The 21,140-nt window shown below is 37.6% G+C and overlaps 1 protein-coding gene across 1 annotated transcript in view; it reads right to left on the bottom strand.

Annotated features, from left to right (window-relative positions):
• Positions 1-21,140, bottom strand: part of LOC126266846 (germinal-center associated nuclear protein) — a 296,356-nt gene that overhangs the window by 1,189 nt on the left and 274,027 nt on the right. The window contains exons 26-27 of the mRNA XM_049971439.1: positions 12,717-12,923; positions 7,966-8,040 (exon numbers count right to left, since the gene is read on the bottom strand). Coding sequence (XP_049827396.1) covers positions 7,985-8,040; positions 12,717-12,923 — 263 coding nt within the window. The 3' untranslated portion in view covers positions 7,966-7,984. The remainder of the gene's footprint in view (positions 1-7,965; positions 8,041-12,716; positions 12,924-21,140) is intronic.

The following is a 21,140-nucleotide window of genomic DNA, read 5'->3' as shown; positions in this document are numbered from 1 at the left end:
TGTGCGCATGCACACATATTCCCCAAACTCTTATGGGATTTAGTAAGAATGTCTTGCATGAATAATAAGTGTGTTGGGTTTGGGGTGGAACACTACAAATGCAGTGTGTGGACATACAAGGTGAGAATGTGGGTCTCGCAGGAAGCGTGCGCGAGATAGTCCCTGCAGTCGCGCTATCCTCTGTGCCCTCGGTGGCTCGGATGGATAGAGCATCTGCCATGTAAGCACGAGATCCCAGGTTCGAGTCGTGGTCAGGGCACACATTTTCACCTGTCCCCGTTGATACATGTCAACGCCCGTTAGCAGCTGAAGGTATTAATATTATTCTAATTTCGTTCTAGACCGCTGCAGGTCATCATGGTGTCTGTACTTCCCATATAAGTACAAAGTAAAATGTCCACTATGGGACCGTTCCAAACCAATTTACAATTACAACTGATTATAGACTTGAAGGTTGAAATTAACAATACAGATAGACTGCAGAGTCCTCCAACTGGGGAGGCACCAAGAATGGTGTGCCATACAGTTAAGTCTTAGATCCCTTATTGTTCTTAATATATGTTTTAATGACTTGTCACCCAATATTCACGAAAATGCAAAGCTAGTTCTTTTTCCTGATGACACGAATACTGTAATTACACCCAAAAAACATGAATTAGCTGAGGAAATTGTAAACAATGTCTTTCAGAAAACTGTTAAGTGTTCTCTGCAAATTAACTCCATTAAATTTTGAGAAAATACTAACACCACCGAGACATGTTCTTTAACTTGAGCAACTACAGAACCTAAATATGAAAATATATGAAGCATAAATATATTCAGATGATTACACCATATACATACAGAAGAATTTTAATGGCAGAGAAGTTGGGCCAATGAAAGCAAAAATGGCAAATCAAAGACCAGGCCATAAAGGATGAAAGGAAAGATGCTGAGATACATTGGGATTTGGAATCCATGATAAACTGTGGGAGCCATTATAATTAGCTGGCACTGAAGATAGCTATTTACAGTCGAAATATATATTTGCAAACATAAAAAAACTAATGGAATTGCAGTTGGCTGCTGTGTGCCTCTCCTTTCTTACGCTGATGATCTGCTGAAACGTTTAGGTTCAGCTACTTGTGCTATTAGAGTTATTGCAAATTTTGGAGATAAACATATCAGTAAATTACCTTCTGTACCTACTTTTGTGTGGTACATATTTTGGGGTAATTTATCACTATGGGAGAAAGTATTCATTGCACAAAAGCACGTAGTCAGAATAATAGCTGGAGCCCACCCAAGATAACCTTGCAGACATTTATTTAAGGATCTTGGATATTCACAGTACCTTCACAATACATATATTCACTTATGAAATCTGATATTAATAACCCATCCCATTTCAAATATAATAGCAAAGTGCATACATAAAGGGACAAATTATGCTGCCACAAAAATCTTTGGTCACTTACAAATAGTATTAAAAGTATGACAATAACAAACCAGCATTAAAAATAAATTAAATGAATTTCTGAATGACAACTCCTTCAGTTCAACAGATGAATTTTTAGAGATGTAGTAGTAACTGTGCAAAAAAGTGTAAAGAAAACTTACATCAAACTGACACATCCCACATCATTATGAAAGGTCATATTCATGATCTATGGTACAAGTATTAATGAAATGTAACTAGTAAGAACCTTAGAAGAAAACATAAAGCTTTAAGGAGAAAACATATCAAACAAGAAGTCAGAAATGCAGATTATGAGAATGAGGAAGTATAATAGATAAATTAACCAACGACATAAGCATCTGGGATTATATGGACAGAGGCAAAAGCAGCAGTTATTTAAGAAAAATACTTGTGGCAACAGCAATAGATGTTTCAAATATGACGAAAGCGAAGGAAAAAAGAAGAGAAAAATGCAAATGGAAGAAAGCAACAATTTAAGGGAATATAAGCAGACAATAGTAGCATCATGGCAGAATATGGTGAGGCAAATAAAATTATTTGTAAATGGTTTTAAGAGAAAGTGAAAATGATCAATTAAAATGATTAAGAGAGAGAACAGAAAGTAACAAGAGTATTAAGCAAAAACAAAGCAGAAACATATCCTGAGTAAACATCAAACTTCAGCAGTTAAGGTGGTACAACAGCTAATAACAGAACAAAAATTGTGCAGACATATCAAGATTCTTTAAGATGTATAGTTGAAGAGATGTAGAGTTGAAGAGATGAATCAGAACTAAGATAGGTAACAATGGAAATAATGAGGTGTATAAACCCATTTGAGGAATGAAGAAAGGTATGGATAATGGTGTTTCAACAGAAATGATTAAAACTTACAGAAAAGGCACTTGCAAAATCATTTACAGAATGTCTGTGGAAGAAGACAATTTTCTAAAACTGGAATCATTGTAATTAATCTACGTACGAAGAACTGAGCTACTGCATGCCAAAGGATATAACTGAAAATTTCTGACCATGACTCTATCATCTTTCTTTTTCTTTTGCCATTATCTAATGTCTACATGGATTCAGCATAGTTATTACTGGATTTGACATTGTTAGTATTGTGTTAGTATTAGAGGGTGGCCAAAAGCCTTTCCTGTTACTGCCCCCTTTAATGGAATTTGTGAACTCCAACTGTCTGCATGTAGTATTATCCATGTGAAAGTGTGCAAATGTTTGAATCATCTAACTGAGACACATCATCGGTACCAACCCAGTAGTGGCCTAGTCAGAAACCACATCTGACTGGTTGGCACACAGGCCTCATTGTTAATTGAACAGGTGAATTTTATCTGGGGCTCGTGCACCTGCCCATATCCTGGAAGCAGTGTGCTAAACACGCGCTCTATGACTTATCAAAAATTCATTCCTCTACAGCCTATTGCAAGCACCGTAGGCATACCTATGTACCAGACAGACAAACATTTAATGGCTGTGTTAATCCCCTAAGTCGATAAATGACAACATCACATCGAGAAAGTTGTGCATTTCATATAATGGTTGTAATAACTATGTCATTGTCCCAGTACTTTATAGTGAGTTGGTCTCCCTCTTCACAAGAGTGCCACTTTCTGATCCATCAAGCTAATCAAGGAGAAGTTCAGCCCTGCAATGGCTAACCTCTTCAAATTTGTCCTCCCATCTACAGTCTCTCTCTTCAGTTATGACTACTAGGAACACACAGATGGCATCATCATGGGGTGCCCTTTGTCACCGCATGTGACAAACTTATTCATGGGGGATTTCAAAGAGAAAACCTGCAATAAGCTGCGCTGAATGTACATGCTTCTTCAGATATGATGATGACACATTCATGGGGTGGCCACATGGGCTTGAAAGGGTTCAGGAGTTGCCTCAACAACTGAAGACTCTGCACCCCAGCATCAAATTCACCATGGGGGGCCCTATTCCAGTGCAAAGCAGATGGCACTTTGGGACACAATGTGTGAAAGGAAGGCCACCCACCCTGATCTGCACCTGCACACCTCCTGTTGCCATTATCCCTCTCAGCATGAGGTTGTGCTAAGTACACTGGTCCACAGGAACCATGCAATACTGGACTAAGAAAGCCTACCAAGCAAGTTAAACAACCTTATGGTAATATTTGAGAATAATGGAGACTGTGAGCAACAAATCCGACATGTTTTCAGGCTTAGGTACAGGCACAGCACGTAGTACACGATGAGGAGTATATGACAAGGTATTGAACAAAACTGGGAGATCTAGGTAAGGTGAAAGATGACTCGTGGCTCTATAAACTGAGTGTCTACCAAATTCCATGCAAATGCAGTAAGGCATACAATGGCCATACTGTGTGGACAATCTGCAGGAACACAGAAGACACACTGAACTCAAACAACCCACAAAATCTGTGGTTGTGGAATAGTGTACCTAAATGGGCATGTACAGACGAATGTTCTGGAGGTGAATTGTTCAGTAAAGTGAGGTGTCCCAATGAGCGTTCTTTCTCCTAGCTGCACAACTCAATGTCCCTTCTCAGTAATCTGCGTATGAGACGTAAAGTGCTGCATCATGGATTGACAAGCTTCCTCAACACACTGTTTGAAATCATATTCAGTTACATTGCAGAATGTATCCTTGCACTGGCATATCCAAGGCCACCCAGAATGCATAAACAAACGAGGTTTGTAGAATAAGATTTTCACTCTGCAGCAGAGTGTGAGCTGATATGAAACTTCCTGGCAGATTAAAACTGTGTGCCGGACCGAAACTCAAACTCGGGACCTTTGCCTTTCGCAGGTAAGTGCTTTACCAACTGAGCTACCCAAGCACGACTCACGCCCTGTCCTCACAGCTTTGCTTCTGCCAGTACCTCATCTCCTACCTTCCAAACTTTACAGAAGCTCTCCTGTGAACCTAACATTCCTGAAAGAAAGGATATTGCGGAGACATAGCTTAGCCACAGCCTCGGGGATGTTTCCAGAATGACAAAGATATCCTTTCTTTCAGGAGTGCTAGTTCTGCAAGGTTCGCAGGAGACCTCCTGTAAAGTTTGGAAGGTAGGAGATGAGGTACTGGCAGAAGTAAAGCTGTGAGGATGGGGTGAGAGCTGTGCCTGGTTAGCTCAGTTGGTAGAGCACTAGCCCGCAGAAGGCAAGGCCCCTAGTTCGAGTGTTGGTCCGGCATGGTATAACCGTACAATGAGTATGATGACATGTTACTGATACATGGTAAATGCCAACACAATGTCAATGAAGTAGCCGTGGTTCATGTAGTGAAATACTCTTGTTAAAGAGCTCCATTAGCCATAATGTTGTACATTCAGGAAAATGGGCATCCTGCACAAACAATAATTTTTCTTACACTTACCAATCTACACAAATATTCCTTTCACTTATTATTTTTTAAGTTACAGAGAAAAGTACCTTAGCTGAAACACCTTGAACATACTTTATTGTTTCACGTGATCACGCCTGTTTCCACATTGCTGCTCTTCAGAATAAAAATGAATATTTCAGCCAATGGGTTTCCTGGACAAATGTGCAAAACTAAAAGGAGGTTAAGGTGACAGAGAATTCTGCTTGGACAAGACACAATCCTGCTGCTGACTTTTTAGTCACATTCATATTAAACAACATTCATCTCACTGAAAGTTCCTCTGCAATGTGCCTTTTATTTGTCTCAGCATGTATCACCTTGGCTAGTCACGGAGATGGTGTTGGTATCAAGCTTATGTTGTCACATAATCCATAACAATGTATGTGGAGTGTAAACTCGATCCCACACTTCATTCAGAAGATAGGAATGTAACAACAGTGTCAGTATTATGTCAGGAGCTATTAGTCCACTGTCCTCATATTCCAGATCTCACACTCAGTGATAACCTGTTTGAATGCCTTAAAACACATATGGGACACCTGTAATTCAAACTGCACGAAGCACTATTAAAGCTGTTGCAGAAGCCCACACCTGTCTAAGCCAAAGGAATCTTTGAATTTTATTGGATAATTGTCATTAAAAATTGAACTGATATTCTCAGGCCTGGATATAGCAGGTGGGGGTGGGGGTGGGGGTATTTGTCCTGTGTGGCAATTCCAGGGGGCGTCAAATTCATATTCTTGAAGAAAAAAGCCTTGTTTCACAAACAGCCTAGCATCCAGCACATGTTTGTCTATCAGTTGTTCATATGATTCTGAAATGCATCTCTGTTGGTTTTTGAACATTTTTGAACACATTCCAATTTGATTTCTGAATGAATCATAAGTTCATTTTTGAATGCATTCCCTGTGGCATCTAAAAATAAAAAAAATTCCCACGGACAAAAGGGGACGAGGCCCTATTAGCTGACCCAAATAAACCCAAATGGGTGAATGCCAATCTCTGTTTGTTATGTAGCTGATTGAGTGTGCAAATGATCAGCATTGTTGTGATTATTAGTGAAATCCATAGATACAGACTACCAGGGTGGAAATAACTAACAGGAATAATAGTTGAGGAAGATTGCATTTTATCTCTTTGGTGCATCCAAGAAAATGAAAGTTTGATAGAAAATTTTTGACAGATTGCTACACTGCTTAGGATGTACTTTGTCAACCTGGAGTGTCTCTTGTAACAACAACTGTAGCAATGAGTCTAACAAAGACTTCTGAATGTTAGTGTGAGAAACTATCAGTTTAGGTGCAGTTTTCCAAGGAATAAAAGTGATTTAAGTATAAACACACCATGGAGAAAGCGAAAAATGGATTATTTAATGAATTTGGGTTGTGTGTTATGAGAAGTTGCTTATGATTTCTGAATACCATATTTACCTGATTATAAGATGTCTCTGAATGCTAGAGGACTCCCCACCCCTTTTAAATAGGCTACTTGAGAAAATTTTGTCTTCTACTTATTATAACTAATCATACTTACAAACTGCTTTATTGATATAAGATACCAGCCTAAAAAGTTACCACTTATGCCTATTCTAAACTGATGCCATTTATTGATGTCTATATTTTGATAATACAAGAATAAACAAAATGAAGTGCTTTACATTAATTTTTATTTTCACTGTTTTTTGCTTGCTATCATCATCATCATCATCATCGTCAACATCATCACTGTCAACATAGTACATCAACGTAAACAGGCACCTGATGAGCATTGCCAGTGTGATGCGAGATTGATTACATGATGCTGATTTGCAAGCATGTTTTTATCAAATGTTACTGGAATTTGCTGCTAATGTTGAACTATATCATAATGTAATCCCAAGTCTCTCCATCATCATCTTGCACCAGCCAGTACTTGCTTTGAATTCCATGATGCATGTAGTTGGAAAATTCCTCCTCATGTTCAGTATCTTCACTTGGAGAATTTCTCAAGTACGTGGGAAGACTGCGTTGTGTTTATCTTGATAAACTGAACAACTGCCTGCACCAATTCATGAAACATTCTATGCTTTAGTCTGAAATTTTGTCATACATAACTCATATTCTTTAATATATTCTTCACCTGACACCATACATGAAGACTCACTTCTGTAACCTCAAATTTTCTCCATATTGCACATTTATTTGTGGCCTCTGCTTCATGAGTCACCATTAACTTAAAATTAGTGTCTTATTGTCCATGTGACGCATACTGAAGAGTGAACATGCAGATCTATGTTTCTCAACACCGTTATGGCTGTAATTTTCATCCGTTATTGATTGCCACAATATATAGCTTTCACAGTGGTGACAATATAGCAAACTGAATAACAAAAACACAGTGTCCTCTCAGCTTCCTACATCCAAACTGGCAGAAATGGTACCATTTTGGATAAAATTAACAGTGCTGTAGAGAAGCAGCAGCTTTAATGCCGTTGTCGAAGCTAACGTTTCCTTTGTTCTAGTCTTCCGTGCAATCATATTTTTGTCAGTGATAATTTGTCTTTTATGGAAAGGTACATCCCTTATACCAATTAAAGAGTAAGAAAGGTAAGAAAGTTTCATTGAATTACACCCAGGGCAGATGTACTGTTGAGGCAGTAAGGCACCCTGGAAAATTGTAAGGTGACACCGGTTCCAGTTTAAATATTCCAAATTGATCTGTCATAATAATAATAATCTTTATTTCTTATTAATTAACATGATTTCTCTTGAAGCATTAACTGTCATATTTGTGAAATTATATGCAGAGTTTGAAATGTGGCAATAATTAAAAGGATCGGTGTATAATTTTTATGGCAACATTTCCAACTAAAAATGATCTGATGAGAGAAAAGAGAGAGGCAAATATTAAGGAATCCATGATATAAACTCTTCATCAATACAAATAGAAATGTAATTAATACAGAGGTATCATTACTTCAATCTTTCAACATGGAACAGAAAATTGTGAATGAAGCGAGTAGTCATTATACACATTATAGTTTGTTTCCTTTTTCCCTTTTTGTAGCGCAAAACATTAAACATAACAACAAAAATTGATTCAGCTTTAAACATTATATCATCATATATAAATATGTTTTAAATACTCACTCATGTACTTTTAAAGCTGTTACAGCTCATCTATTTTTAATTTCTTTCTTCCCTGGTGCTCAAGAATAAAATTCTCTGAAACAGACAATTACAATTATCAATTAAACTTCCTCAATTATAAATTAAATTTCCTGTTTTCCCCTCCTGTCTTGCCCTTTTCTAATGATTCAGTAAGCCAGTTTCCAGTTCTCTCCTATTTATTGCTCAAGGGTACTTTAAATTACATCTTCAAGGCCTTACACAAAATTATACAAAAATGCTGGTGTTTTTCAAATAAAGAAAAGAATATTATTGGCCATAACCACCTATAAGGAAAATTTTCCTTAGCTTGGTCTTAATATCTATTAATGTTTCACCACTGTAAGGCTTCAACTATTTGTAGCAATATTTTTGACACTATTATGAAAAAGATAGTTGCCACTCACCATATAACGGATTTTTATTTTTATTTATTCGTATGGCTCAGATGCAGTTTGAAATTACAGGTATATAACATTAACAATACTATATATAAAAGGAATATGACAATATAAAACTAGGTATAAAACTAATTACATGTCAATATCTAGGTTCCTAATCCATATAAGAGCCGTATCATCAACTTTCATTAGGTCACTCCAACTCCCCTGGTAGTAATACTAGAGGCATTAATCTCTAATGTGCTTGATTGTCTGTTTCAGAGCCCCACAGTCATAAACCGGAGATTCTGTAGAACCCCATTTGTAAAAAGTGTCTGTGCATTGACCATGCCCACTGAGAGCTCTGTTTATTTTGACCCACACTTTCCTGTCAAGTTCTGTTCCAGCAGTATCACAATTATATTTTTCGAATCATTCACACTCTTCAGGATTTTAAATAAGTTGATAACTCTGATTCCACAGGTCTTTCATACCAGTATTACTGGCATCTAGCTCTTCTGCTTGCCGTAAACGTGGGTTTCTTGAACCGAGTCTATTTCTTCGTAAACTTGGTGTGTCTTCCTGTATGGGTAATCTCAGGTTCTCCTGCAGGTTGTTAGTGGATAGATGTTGCTCAGCAGAGGGAGCCAATAAGTCGGTGTTATTAACTGTTTCAACTGGACGTCGATCAAGTTTATGTGGCAGCTGTTTAGCCACACCGGGGCACAATACTCGGCTTTTGAGAAGACCAGCGCAATGGATGATGTGCGGAAGGTTTCTGCTGAAGCTTACCATGCCATTCCACACAATTTTTGAATAATATTGTTACAAGTTTTTATCTTGGCAGTAGTACTTTCAAGATGTTTTCTTTATGAAAGGGTGTGGTCAATGGTGACACCAAGGTACTTGGGGTACTTGTTATGGCAAAGAGTGTTTTCGTTAAGTTTCATTCTGAGCTTGTTTGGTTTCAGATGGGATGTATGTACTTCAGTTTTACTTGTACTGGGTTTAAGTAGCCACTTTCTAAAATAGGCGCTCATAATGGCTAGATCTTCTGTGAGGATTGTCTCCGCTCATCCAAGATCCTTAATTCAACAAGCAAGAGTGATATCGTGTGCATAACAGAATTTTGTTGACCTGGTATTGGGGGCTAAGATGGAATGCTGTGGTAGACCATTACTTAATTTCCTCTCCTTACTCACATTTTCTCTCAAGCGAAGATAGAAATATCTATTATTTATTGTGGTGTTGATGAGAGTTACAGTTTTTCGGCATCAGATTGTTTTTAGTAATTTCTATATCATCCCTCCTCTCCAGACTGTGTCATATGCCACAGTTAGGTCTATGAACGTGACAGATACTTTCATGTTTCCTTGGAAGCCAGCCTCTACGGAAGTTGTTAGGGCCAGTACCTGGTCGCAGGGTGTACACTAGCTCGTGTCCATGGTGGAATACTACAATGTGCACTCCGGGTACTTCACGTGCACCCTGGGTAAGGCTAAATAAGCTAGAACAAATAGGCAGCCAGACCAGATGTTGGATTTCCTGGCTACCAACATGCAGATAAATCAAAACCATATAACGGAGATGCTGAGTCACTGATGGCCACAGCAAAAAGACTGTCCAACAAAGCTTTTGACTGAACAGGCCTCCATCAGAATAGACAACACACACATTCTTGAAGCCAGTCACTATAAAATTATATATTTACTGGTACAAGTGACAACAGTGCCATCAAAAACAGTAAAAAGCTGATAGAGAATTATATAGTTACAGCTGATAGTCTTCCATGAACTAATGAATCACTATACCTTTAATCATTACTGTATCTCTGTTTTGTCAGTATCATATGGCTAAATCTGTCACAAAGACATATTTATTAACTATTTTTCATATTTCAAGGAAAGTTGCAAGAAGCACAGGACATTCGCTCCAACCTTCTGCACAGACTGCCAGAGGGAGGAGGTAGGAGCAGTGTGAGCATGTGCCACCTCCATCATACAATGCTGACAACTTAAGAACTGGTGACTGTGCTTGTTCTTCATTTGAAGCAATGATTGATTTGAAACAGACCTACAGATATATGCTTCAATAATTTGTTTAAATTGAAATGAATGTAATCTCCAAATACTCAAAACACAATGTTAGGAGTCAATAAATCACCTTCAACAACCACAGTATTGAGGCTCTCAATGATTCTCCACCTTATTTTGTCACATATGTTAGTAACACTGAAAGCATGAACATGGTTATCGCAGAGACCTCTGATGCCTGTTCATTCTGATGTATTGAACCCATAAACAAACAAAAGTGAACAAATTATAGAGAACACTGTATTCCTCTGGAAACTGTCACACTGTTCTGTTTCTCCTCTTGTGACTCTCCCTCAATTTCTCCTCCTCCTCTCATTTATCACACTTTTCTTCTTCATGATTCTCTCTCTCTCTCTCTCTCTCTCTCTCTCTCTCTCTCAGCACTGTTGCACCTTTCCAAGTCACAGTAGCTTTTGTAATAGGTATCAGTCTTCACTGTAATAGTTAATTATCAAAGATATTTTCAAGAGGTGGTGTCTCACTTCCTGTGTATTTGAAAAATGGCAAGTTACTGCCTTGAGCTACTGATGAAATATTTTATTTGCACATTCAGTTTCAGTTGTGTGACCATCAATCAGGTTCATAAAAGCATTTATAGTATCATGTTAGGTGACATATAAAATCATTTTGTCTAGTGATAATGGTGGTATTAATCTGTTCACAGTGTTAATGCCAATTACAATTTTAACATGATCACAGTTCTTATAAACTGATGAGCTAGTTTATATTACAATATGAGAATAGTGTATAATTCATGGTTTCATCAGCTGCATAATTCATGGTTTTATCACCTAATGATGATTTTATATTTCACGTAACGTGAGCCTGTGAATACTTTTATGGGCCTGATAACGACTGGACAACTGAACCTCATTATGTAAATAAAGTATTTTACCAGCACCTCACAGTGGTAATGTGACATTTTTCAAATTTAATTGTCTTATGTTTCTCACTTTTTTTTACAAACCTTCTGTGAATATTTTGGATTTTCACTCTTCTTGTGACATGGATTCTCCCTCTTCTCATAATTATCTCCCAACTTATTCTTATTTTCTTATTAATATCAAAACAAGGCTTTGGCTCCAGAAGTTGAAGCAACAGTATTTTTCCAGTCTTGTTTATTGCCTTCTTGTAATTCTTGTAGCAGTCAGTATTTTTCCAGCCTTGCTTACTCCCTTTTTGTAATTACAATTTCTAAACTGCACAATATGTACATTTTTCTCTTTAACTACTTACAAATTATTACATTAATTTTCTTCTCTCGAATGTTGAAGCATCTCATTCTAATCTCAACAAAGTACTTAAATTTAAGAAAAGCTAATATAGCTTGATAGCATTCACATCTCTCACTAGCATCACGTGTAGAAACACGTAACACAGAAACTGATATCAGCATTAATGAAACACGAAGAAATCTTAAGATGTATTCTTAGTGTTCTGGCACCAGAGTGTAACAGTTGCTGTTCTGTGGCTAAATTATTATTGCTGTATTTTCTCAATTTTAATTGTGAAATACATTGAAGCGGGAGGTGATGGGAAGGATCAAATATGCAAATGTACTTATCAATGTCAGACTATAGGACAGAGCCAGGAAGAGAATTATCAGAAATCTTGGACAGAACCATGTGAAGGTTTGTACCACTACCTAAATATAAACATACAGTATGATCATTTATAAAAGATTGCCACAAAATTCAATTGTACTAACAAAGTACAAAATAAACATGAAAGATGATATACTTGAGCGAATAAAAATGAAGTATGAGAAAAATTTAATGAGGTATGAAAAATTCTAAAACTGTTAGAACACATCTTCAGATAATAATAGCGCACTTAGAATACTTGAAGGAATATTATGTAAATGAATGATAAAACAAAGTTTTTTCACATCAATAATTTTTCATTTGTATTAGTTGCAAACAAATGATGGTACAACAATTTGGTTAAGATCCCTATGTCTGAAACATGACGACTTGTAACACCCCCCCCCCCTCCCCGTCCACTCACACCACAGAAACACAATAAAGTGTGTGTGTGTGTGTGTGTGTGTGTGTGTGTGTGTGTGTGTGTGCGCGCGCATGAGAGAAAGTTCATACATTTTATTTTTATAAAAAAAAAAAAATTGTTATATTTGCACATACCATGCAATTAACGTGATTTAACTGGTAATAAATTGAACAAATGGTAAAAACATAATATTCATTATTTTGCAGCTTAGTTATATAGATTAAGTTTTCATAAAACTAAAAAATGGATATACCTTCTTCAATACTTCTTTCTAGATCCTCCAATATTTTTTCCTGTCGTGATGAAAGTATCTTTAATTCCGAGGCTAGCAATGCAGCTGCATCAACAGCATTCCTGCTACGTTTCAGTTTCCGCTGTGACTGGAATGATCTGGGTGAAGAAGTGATTCCTTCACAGTCAGATTTTGGTGAGACAGTGTGACATAAAATGTCAATACTCCCTGAAAAAAAATCAGATGTGATAATAGTGACATTGATTAATGATCAGAATTAACTGGAAGATCAAAAAATGTTCCTAGATTACCACACAGAAACACCAATTTTTACTTGAAATGTACTTATTTAGCTGCTGCTGATAAAAATTAGTAGTATTCTGCAATACACAGGATGGTGAGAAACAGTGCAAAAAGCTTGTACGAGTTTTTTAGCATAGGTTATGCTGAGAAATAACTGTTATGAAAAAAAATTGATACATTGTGACACTTATGACTTAATTAGCATTAAAATTAGGCAGTTAGGCCCGTTGTGCTTGTGCAATTTCCAGCAGTCCGCCAGCCAGAGGCAGTGTCGCAAAATGTTTCATTTGGTTTCCTTAAAACAAACATGAGAGTGATACAAAAATAGGGCACAGAACGGTAGTAAGAATCAAACCCAAGCCAGAGGCTTAGCAATCTTGTGCACTATCACCTACACTTTGAGAACCAACTGACACTATTTGTATTTGGTGGGCCACTTGAATTTTCGCATGCAGTGGTCTGATTGATAACTTCAATTCCAGTTAACTTGGAAGGAGTACAACATATTGATTTTTTTCTTAACAATAATTTCTCAGCTCAACCTACCCTACAAAACTTACAAGTTTTTCAGGCTCTTCCTGACCACCCAGTATGTACCATAGGCTTGCAAAGGGCATTCATAAAATCATGTTTAAAGTCCTCAAGAAAATTAGACACAAAATTTAAAAAAAATTGCTTATTTCATACTTTTTTAAAGAAATTTCTCTAAAAAGAAAAATCCACCCCCCCCCCCCCCCCCACTGTACTGTTATTCGAATATGGCGTACAGAGACTGTAAAACAGATATCTTTTGTGAAAAAATATGTTACTGTGGCAAAAATGAAAACAAAAGTAAAGGAAGTCAAACAGAACATTGTGATCCTTTAACATTACAATTTTTTCTTAATTAAATGATGAAAGCAAGGACTCCTGCACTATTCATTTTTGCCCTTGAGGAATCACATTGGACAGTGCCTGCCCCAAACAGATTATGTCACTTGTCTTGAGTCAAATTAATTTTCAGTTTCTGTTTTTCTAAACTGTGAGTATTTGTGTTTTAGATTTTATGTAGTTCAGCAGATAAACACACTTGTAGATAAATGCGCATAGTGTAGAGTATGCTGTTCCAGCTAGAAAGCTCAGCTGTGAGCAGTGGGTTCCCATGGGCACTGGTGTTCAGGAGTGAGCAAACAGCTTGCACATGCATGTGCAACATCACAAGTGGGCAATGCTGGGCAAGCAACTTACATGCAGCACTCTGCACAAAACACTGGCTAGTGAGGAGACCATGTACAATGTAATACAGGATGACTGAGTAAAATCAACAAAAACATTAATTTAAGATAAATATATGAACGCTTTATTTAGTTTGGGAAATACATTTCTGTTTAGTCATGATTAATGAAACATTGAGTGTCAGTCCTTGAGCTGCTGTATGACACAGACTACTCAAGTGTTGGGTCATATAGCTGGGACCTTCCTGCAGTTTTTACTGCATTCACAAGCATATGTTGAGCCAAACATAGATATGATGTCAGCTTGATTCCTGTGTAATTTGGGAAAGTCTTCTGCAAGAAGATTGTGATACAATCTTGCCAAATCGTGGTGTTGTAGTATCTGTCTTTGAGCAGTGTACTGTTTTGAAAATCTATTAGTTCTAGTCGCATTTCTGAAGAAACAGTAACTGGCACAACTGAAAATGGAGCCCTAAACAGTTTTAACTCATTTTGTAGGCATCATATGCCCTGAAACCTAACCTCAAAACTTGGACGACATTGTACAATAATTTGTTGATAATCACTAAACTTATTTCTTCAGGCAACTGAGGAGATGAAAAACACGTGAAAAAAGTTAAATTTCCACTAGCACATTTTCTTTCAAATATATGAAGGTTGTCCATGAATTTTATTGCATGTATCAATAATTAATATAGCCTTTTCTTGAAGTGACACATTTAAGTTGTTTAAATGTGTTGTAATGTCAGTTAGGAAAGCCAGGTGTGCTAACCATGTCTCATCACTGACAATGAGTGATGTTTCCATCTCTCCTTTTAGTTCCGCAAGCAATGCAGTCTCTTCCCAAATTGCAAAAAATATGTTGAGAACTTTGCCTCTGCTAAGCCCCATACTGTGCAGTGATATGGAATATCGCCATAGGCTACTTCCAGGTCATGCAAAAAGTCTTTGAACTGGTGATGGTTGACACTGTGGTACCTCACAAAATTTACACACTTCTCTGTATCCTTCATGACACTGGCACATTCCACACTTTCAGCACAAAAGGCTTCTTGGCACACAAAGCAGTGTATGTTTGAAATTTCTTTCCGAAATTCCATCTTGATTTTTTACTTCAGACAAGTCACAAAGCTTTGCTGGCTCCAAACCATTTGCTGTGCTCTGTCACTTGCCACAGAACAGAGCCTGTCCAATGGCAAGCACATGTTTTCTACAGATTCACACACAACCTCAAATATGTCATGACCTGTGGTTGTGTACTCCATCAATATCATGCCTAGCAGCTCCTCAAAAACCTGTAGTTCTGAATTAATGCCCCTCACAAATACTGTGAGCAATGTCTGTTACCTGTGTGGCTTCATCAAGACCTAACAAAACTGCTGTGAAAGCGTGGCACTTCTGCTTCAGTTGATTTTCAAAATTCTTGTCCCTATCACGGGTCTGACGAGATACCGTTTACTTGGAGAGGCAAACTCCTTCAAATTTCGTAATGTCTGCTGGTGTTAAGCACTCTATGGCAGTTAGCAGGCGTGATTTCACTGGGGGCCAACTGAGAATGATGTTCCAGTTATTGCAGTGATGTGTGCAACTTTGTAGCTTGCTGGAAGTGCTACATCAGTTGTCATCAATGTAAGCAATCTACAATAGTTGCTTAACACGTATGAAATAAACAAATTCATTATATATACAGAGCTCATAGAAGTAGTATGTGCTCATTTGTTACGTTTGTTTATTTATTTATTTATTTAGTGTCAGATTTATCTGTTGCTGAAATTCACTCTTCAGTGTTACCGAGTTGCTTTCTTGAGTTAATGTCCAGCTCATCGTAGTGCGTTGTGTAAAGACATCATCTTTCCTGTGGTAACTGTAAACTATAGTTATGCCTTTTTTGTCTGAATCATCTTCACCTAGAAAATTTAGAGTATCAAAAGTCACTTTCAGTCTAATTATGTAACAACATTATTTTCCCTTAAAGCCTGCCTCACCATTTTTTATGTTTATCGACCTGGAATGTAATGGTATACAAGGTCTGTTGATATTGGTATCAGTTAAAGTTCACCCAAAATTGTGCACAGATTCATAAAATACCTTCAAAATTTTTTCAACTATTCTTTCCAATCAATTTCTCCAATTATTCAAGCAGTTATTAATCCATTTCCACATCACTATTCAATGGTGACCGTTTAAAGGACGGCGCCATGTGAAATATGAATAGACCTTTCAATTGATGAGATAAAAAATTTTGCGAAATGATTCATATTATTATTACAAGGAACTGAAGAAACTTCCATTGTATTTGTTGCATGCCCACGAGATTGGGAATGATAAAACCATTTAAGCAGTATATTAAAATTAATTCTGCCTACAAAAGAGACAAGCCGGTAATACTGATTTCAGCAGTAAAGGTAGGAAGCTGCTACGCTGTATGCTTATATGGCGGTACTTGGCGCCATCACTCTGGCAGTGGATAATCTCGTTTTCTTCCAAGTAATATCCTTTACGGAAAGTGCATTTCCACAGAAAAGACGAAAATTTGTACAGAGTCATTATTAAAGTGCAAGATAAGTCACTATAAGACTGTGTCAGATAATAACCAGGTTCAATAGTGAATACACAGGTAAATCTACTTTAATTAAAGTGCGAACACAGAAAGAATTTCATTTTTGAAAAATTTTATTTATAATTTTGTTAAAAACTATTCACAATGGAGTCAAAGGAATTGGTCATTGTTGAAAATTCATTCCAAAATGCAATATGCCATGATGCCGGAAATCTGAGCTTGGCAACAGTTGAAGGTAACACGCCAACTAGTGAACTGGCCCATGGAAACCAAAACAATGAGGTTGGCATCCCACTGTCAGTAAGTGGTTACACTGGTAATATAACTAATCATGATGTCACTTTTATGACGCTCGATGAGACAATTTCTCAGTTCTTACTAGGAAACATTTTTTCAAATAGTGAAACCGAAGGGCGCAACAGTGAAAATTCCTTCAATTACTTACTCACGACATTATGAATGCAAGAATAGGAAACAGTTCATAAAAACAATGTAATTACTAGTGAGATACACAGTTTAACACAACTCATGCAACAAATAACACAACAGTTCACAAAACAGGAACTACAGGAATGTGAAACACAACAACTTAAGGGTATGACACAGCAGTTCAAAAAACATCAGGAAAATAGAGGACAACCGTTTACACAGCAAAACAAGGCATTTAATGATTTCAAGAATAGTATTAGTCAACAGTACAGTGAGGTGAGCAAAACTACACACACTGAATTATCTGATGAGCTATCTAGGAAGTTGACAGGGCTAGGTAAATAATTAAAACAAGAAATAATTACTGACATATCCTGCAATATAAATGCATTAATTGAAAGAGTGTCATTCGTAGATGATAAATGGGAACAACTTCCAAGTGAGTTACAAAACCTTAGTGAAGCATATTCTCAAATTTAGGAGATTCAATCCGAAGCGGATGCATCGGTAAAAATTGTGACGGACGCAGTCAGCAAGCTGCAAGGTGTGTGCAAAAATCTACCTATAAAAGTACAAAAGTTAAGTCTAAGAGTGGACCAGTTAAGTTTAGAGTCAAAATTTGCAAAAAAACAGAGAGATAAAATTTGTGCAGATGTAAAGGAAATAACTGAAAGACTGAAGCTGGAATGCTGGATAAGGGCAGCATCCTTGTTGGAAAGGTGCAACATTTATATAGATACAGTAGAAGCAGCTCTATAAGAGGAAGAAAGTCAGTTTCTAGCTAAAATAGATTCAGGTTTAAAGGAGCAGAGGAGAGGTTACAAGGCAGTATTGGTAAAACTACTGACATTCCAAAACAACATTTGACAGAAAAAAACTTATGCTTTTATAGAAGCTATATACTTTCACTGGCTTGCCCTTTGAAAGAATACAGCGAAGGTTGCAGAATGCAACAACACTTGCCGGCAGTTGTACCTGTCAAGCAAATGCAGTTGCGATGCGCTATGCCACAAACTAATATAAACACGCCTGTCACTGACAGTACGGCATGTTTGTCAATATTACTTGCAGATGAAGGGTTACTTAGGCATCAACAATTTCTGGTATTTACCTCTGAAAGGAAAGGAACAAACTCCTTGGACTTTATCAGCCCATTTCGAAATGTTTTACCTCATACCTAGACCCAGAAAATTAGATTTGTTGTTGGATGCACACAGGGTGATGATCTGCTATGGGTTTCGGACATGGCGGAATGCTGCCACTACTATGAACAGTTTGAAAGAGACTTTCTGGATAAATATTGGTCTGAGACCCTAAAAGGGAGGCTCAGACACAAAGTATTCAACCCAGCTCCATTCAGTAGCAAACATGGAAGCTTAAGGGACTATTTTGAAAAATATTTGAATAAAACCAGATACTGGATGAACCTGGTATCTTAAAGTAGGCGTGCCGAAAATTTTAAAGAGCCATCTATCTGCCCACATCAGGCGAAAACTCATTACCATTCCGGAACATGACACTCGGGGAACACCTGATGAAGACGTCAAGTAATGACGTCGAAATATTGTGTTTGGAAGATGCTGATATCCGGCAGAAAACCCGATTTCCACGCGATGTCATGACACCAAATATTTTCTATCTTACTGGATTCAACAGATTTTATATATGAAGAGAGACCAGTGCAACCCAAGCTAGTTAATACACAGAAAGTGCCACAGGGATTTATAGACCAACAAGTAAACAATGGATTCGTAGTACAACATGGTTGGCAACCTTACTCCACACAGACCTATAGTAATGGTAACGGTAATCACGACGACAATGGCAAAAGCTGTGCATTCAAGGGCGGATATAAAAGAAATGACAAAAATTTAACAAAAACAGCTACTAGAGGCAAGTAGCGTATGGCCAGTCTGTATAATATGTACAGGCACAAGCTACCAGCAATAATCAGCTGATTGCTTGGAAAACACAAAACAATACCAGACAGATGAATAATCCACAGGCAGCAGAATTTGACCAGCCAAGTAATGCACATATGCAGAATAACACACAAAGGCAAAGGGAATTTCAGTCAAGAGCCTCGCAGGATACTAACTGGTGTGATCAAACACCAACAGACCGATGTCATCGCGATGCCGGAAAACTTGAACCGGTCACGGTAAAACCCCCTTCTGTGACCTGGTAGGAGAGTGGGGTACGAGCTTGATCAATACTTGCTTCATCAGATATGATCAAGGAAGTGATGTGAAAGGTGATCTGTATCAAAGGAATGGGGATACACAGGAAAACATGATAGCGGGTAATGTACAATCTACTATTAAAGCCAAAATATTTGACCTTGATGTACCCATTGTGCTTGACACAGGTGGTATGACTAATTTGATGTCACAGGGATTCTTTCAGGAACTGAAGAAATGTGGGCATATACCCACACCGCCAGTGCAAAATTGCAAGGTACAAACTGCGACTGGTCAGAAATCGAAAGGAGTCAAAATACAAGCTTTAATTCCCATCCAATTAGGACAGTTTTCTGTTCAATGCAATTTTTTGATAGTAGAGAAATTAATAGTTGACTTTAATTGGTATGGATACATTTAGGACATACCAAGTACAAATTGATGTAGGCAAGGGCAAATGTCATTTCATAGTATTACCAAGTACAAACTGATGTATGCAAGGGCAAAAGTCATTTCATAGTAAATAACCAATCTTTTTGCAATAGACCTAATCAGGGGAAGTACTGATAGAAGTAAAACTGAAGTTACTCATGACTGAGGTTCAACTGTAAATCCCACAGTCATGTTTATCACCACATACAACAATAAAACAGTTGGCAGCAGAATAGGTAAATGTCGACACAGTAAACATGAAGGTAAGTGAATCAAAGTGCTTGTCTCATGAACAGCAAATGGAACTTAGGGAACTGACACTTGCTAATATACACGTATTTGAAAAAAGACCAGGTATGACAGGAATGGGGGAAAGAAATACAGTAGAAGAAGAATGGGTAGCTCTGAGGGATGAAGTAGTGAAGGCGGCAGAGGATCAGGTAAGTAAAAAGACAAGATCTAGTAGAAATCCTTGGGTAACAGAAGAAATATTGGATTTAATTGATGAAGTAGAAAATATAAAAACGCAGTAATTGAACCAGGCAAAAAGGAATACAAACGTCTCAAAAATGAGACTGACAGGAAGTGCAAAATGGCTAAACAGGGATGGCTAGAGGACAAATGTAAGGATGTAGAGGCTTATCTCACTAGGGGTAAGATAGATACTGCCTACAGGAAAATTAAAGAGACCTTTGGAGAAAAGAGAGCCACTTGCATGAATATCAAGAGCGTTGATGGAAACCCAGGTCAAAGCAAAGAAGGGAAAGCAGAAAGGTGGAAGGAGTATATAGAGGGTCTATACAAGGGTGACGTACTTGAGGACAATATTATGGAAGTGGAAGAGGATGTAGATGAAGATGATATGGGAGACACGATGCTGCGTGAAGAGTTTGACAGAGCACTGAAAGACCTGAGTCGAAACAAGGCCCCGGGAGTAGACAACATTCCATTGGAACTACTGACGGCCTTGGGAGAGCCAGTCCTGACAAAACTCTACCATCTGGTGAGCAAGATGTATGAGACAGGCGAAATACCCTCAGACTTCAAGAAGAATATGATAATTCCAATCCCAAAGAAAGCAGATGTTGACAGATGTGAAAATCAGCGAACTATCAGTTTAATAAGTCACTGCTGCAAAATACTAACGCGAATTCTTTACAGACGAATGGAAAAACTGGTAGAAGCCGACCTCGGGGAAGATCAGTTTGGATTCCGCAGAAATGTTGGAACACATGAGGCAATACTGACCCTGCTACTTATCTTAGAAAATAGATTAACGAAAGGCAAATCTACGTTTCTAGCAGTTGTAGACTTAGAGAAAGCCTTT

The sequence above is a fragment of the Schistocerca gregaria genome, chromosome 1 (genome assembly GCF_023897955.1).
Source record: "Schistocerca gregaria isolate iqSchGreg1 chromosome 1, iqSchGreg1.2, whole genome shotgun sequence".
Lineage (NCBI taxonomy): Eukaryota > Metazoa > Arthropoda > Insecta > Orthoptera > Acrididae > Schistocerca > Schistocerca gregaria.
Note: the sequence above shows the minus strand (reverse complement) of the source record. Positions and strands in the feature narration are given on the sequence as shown.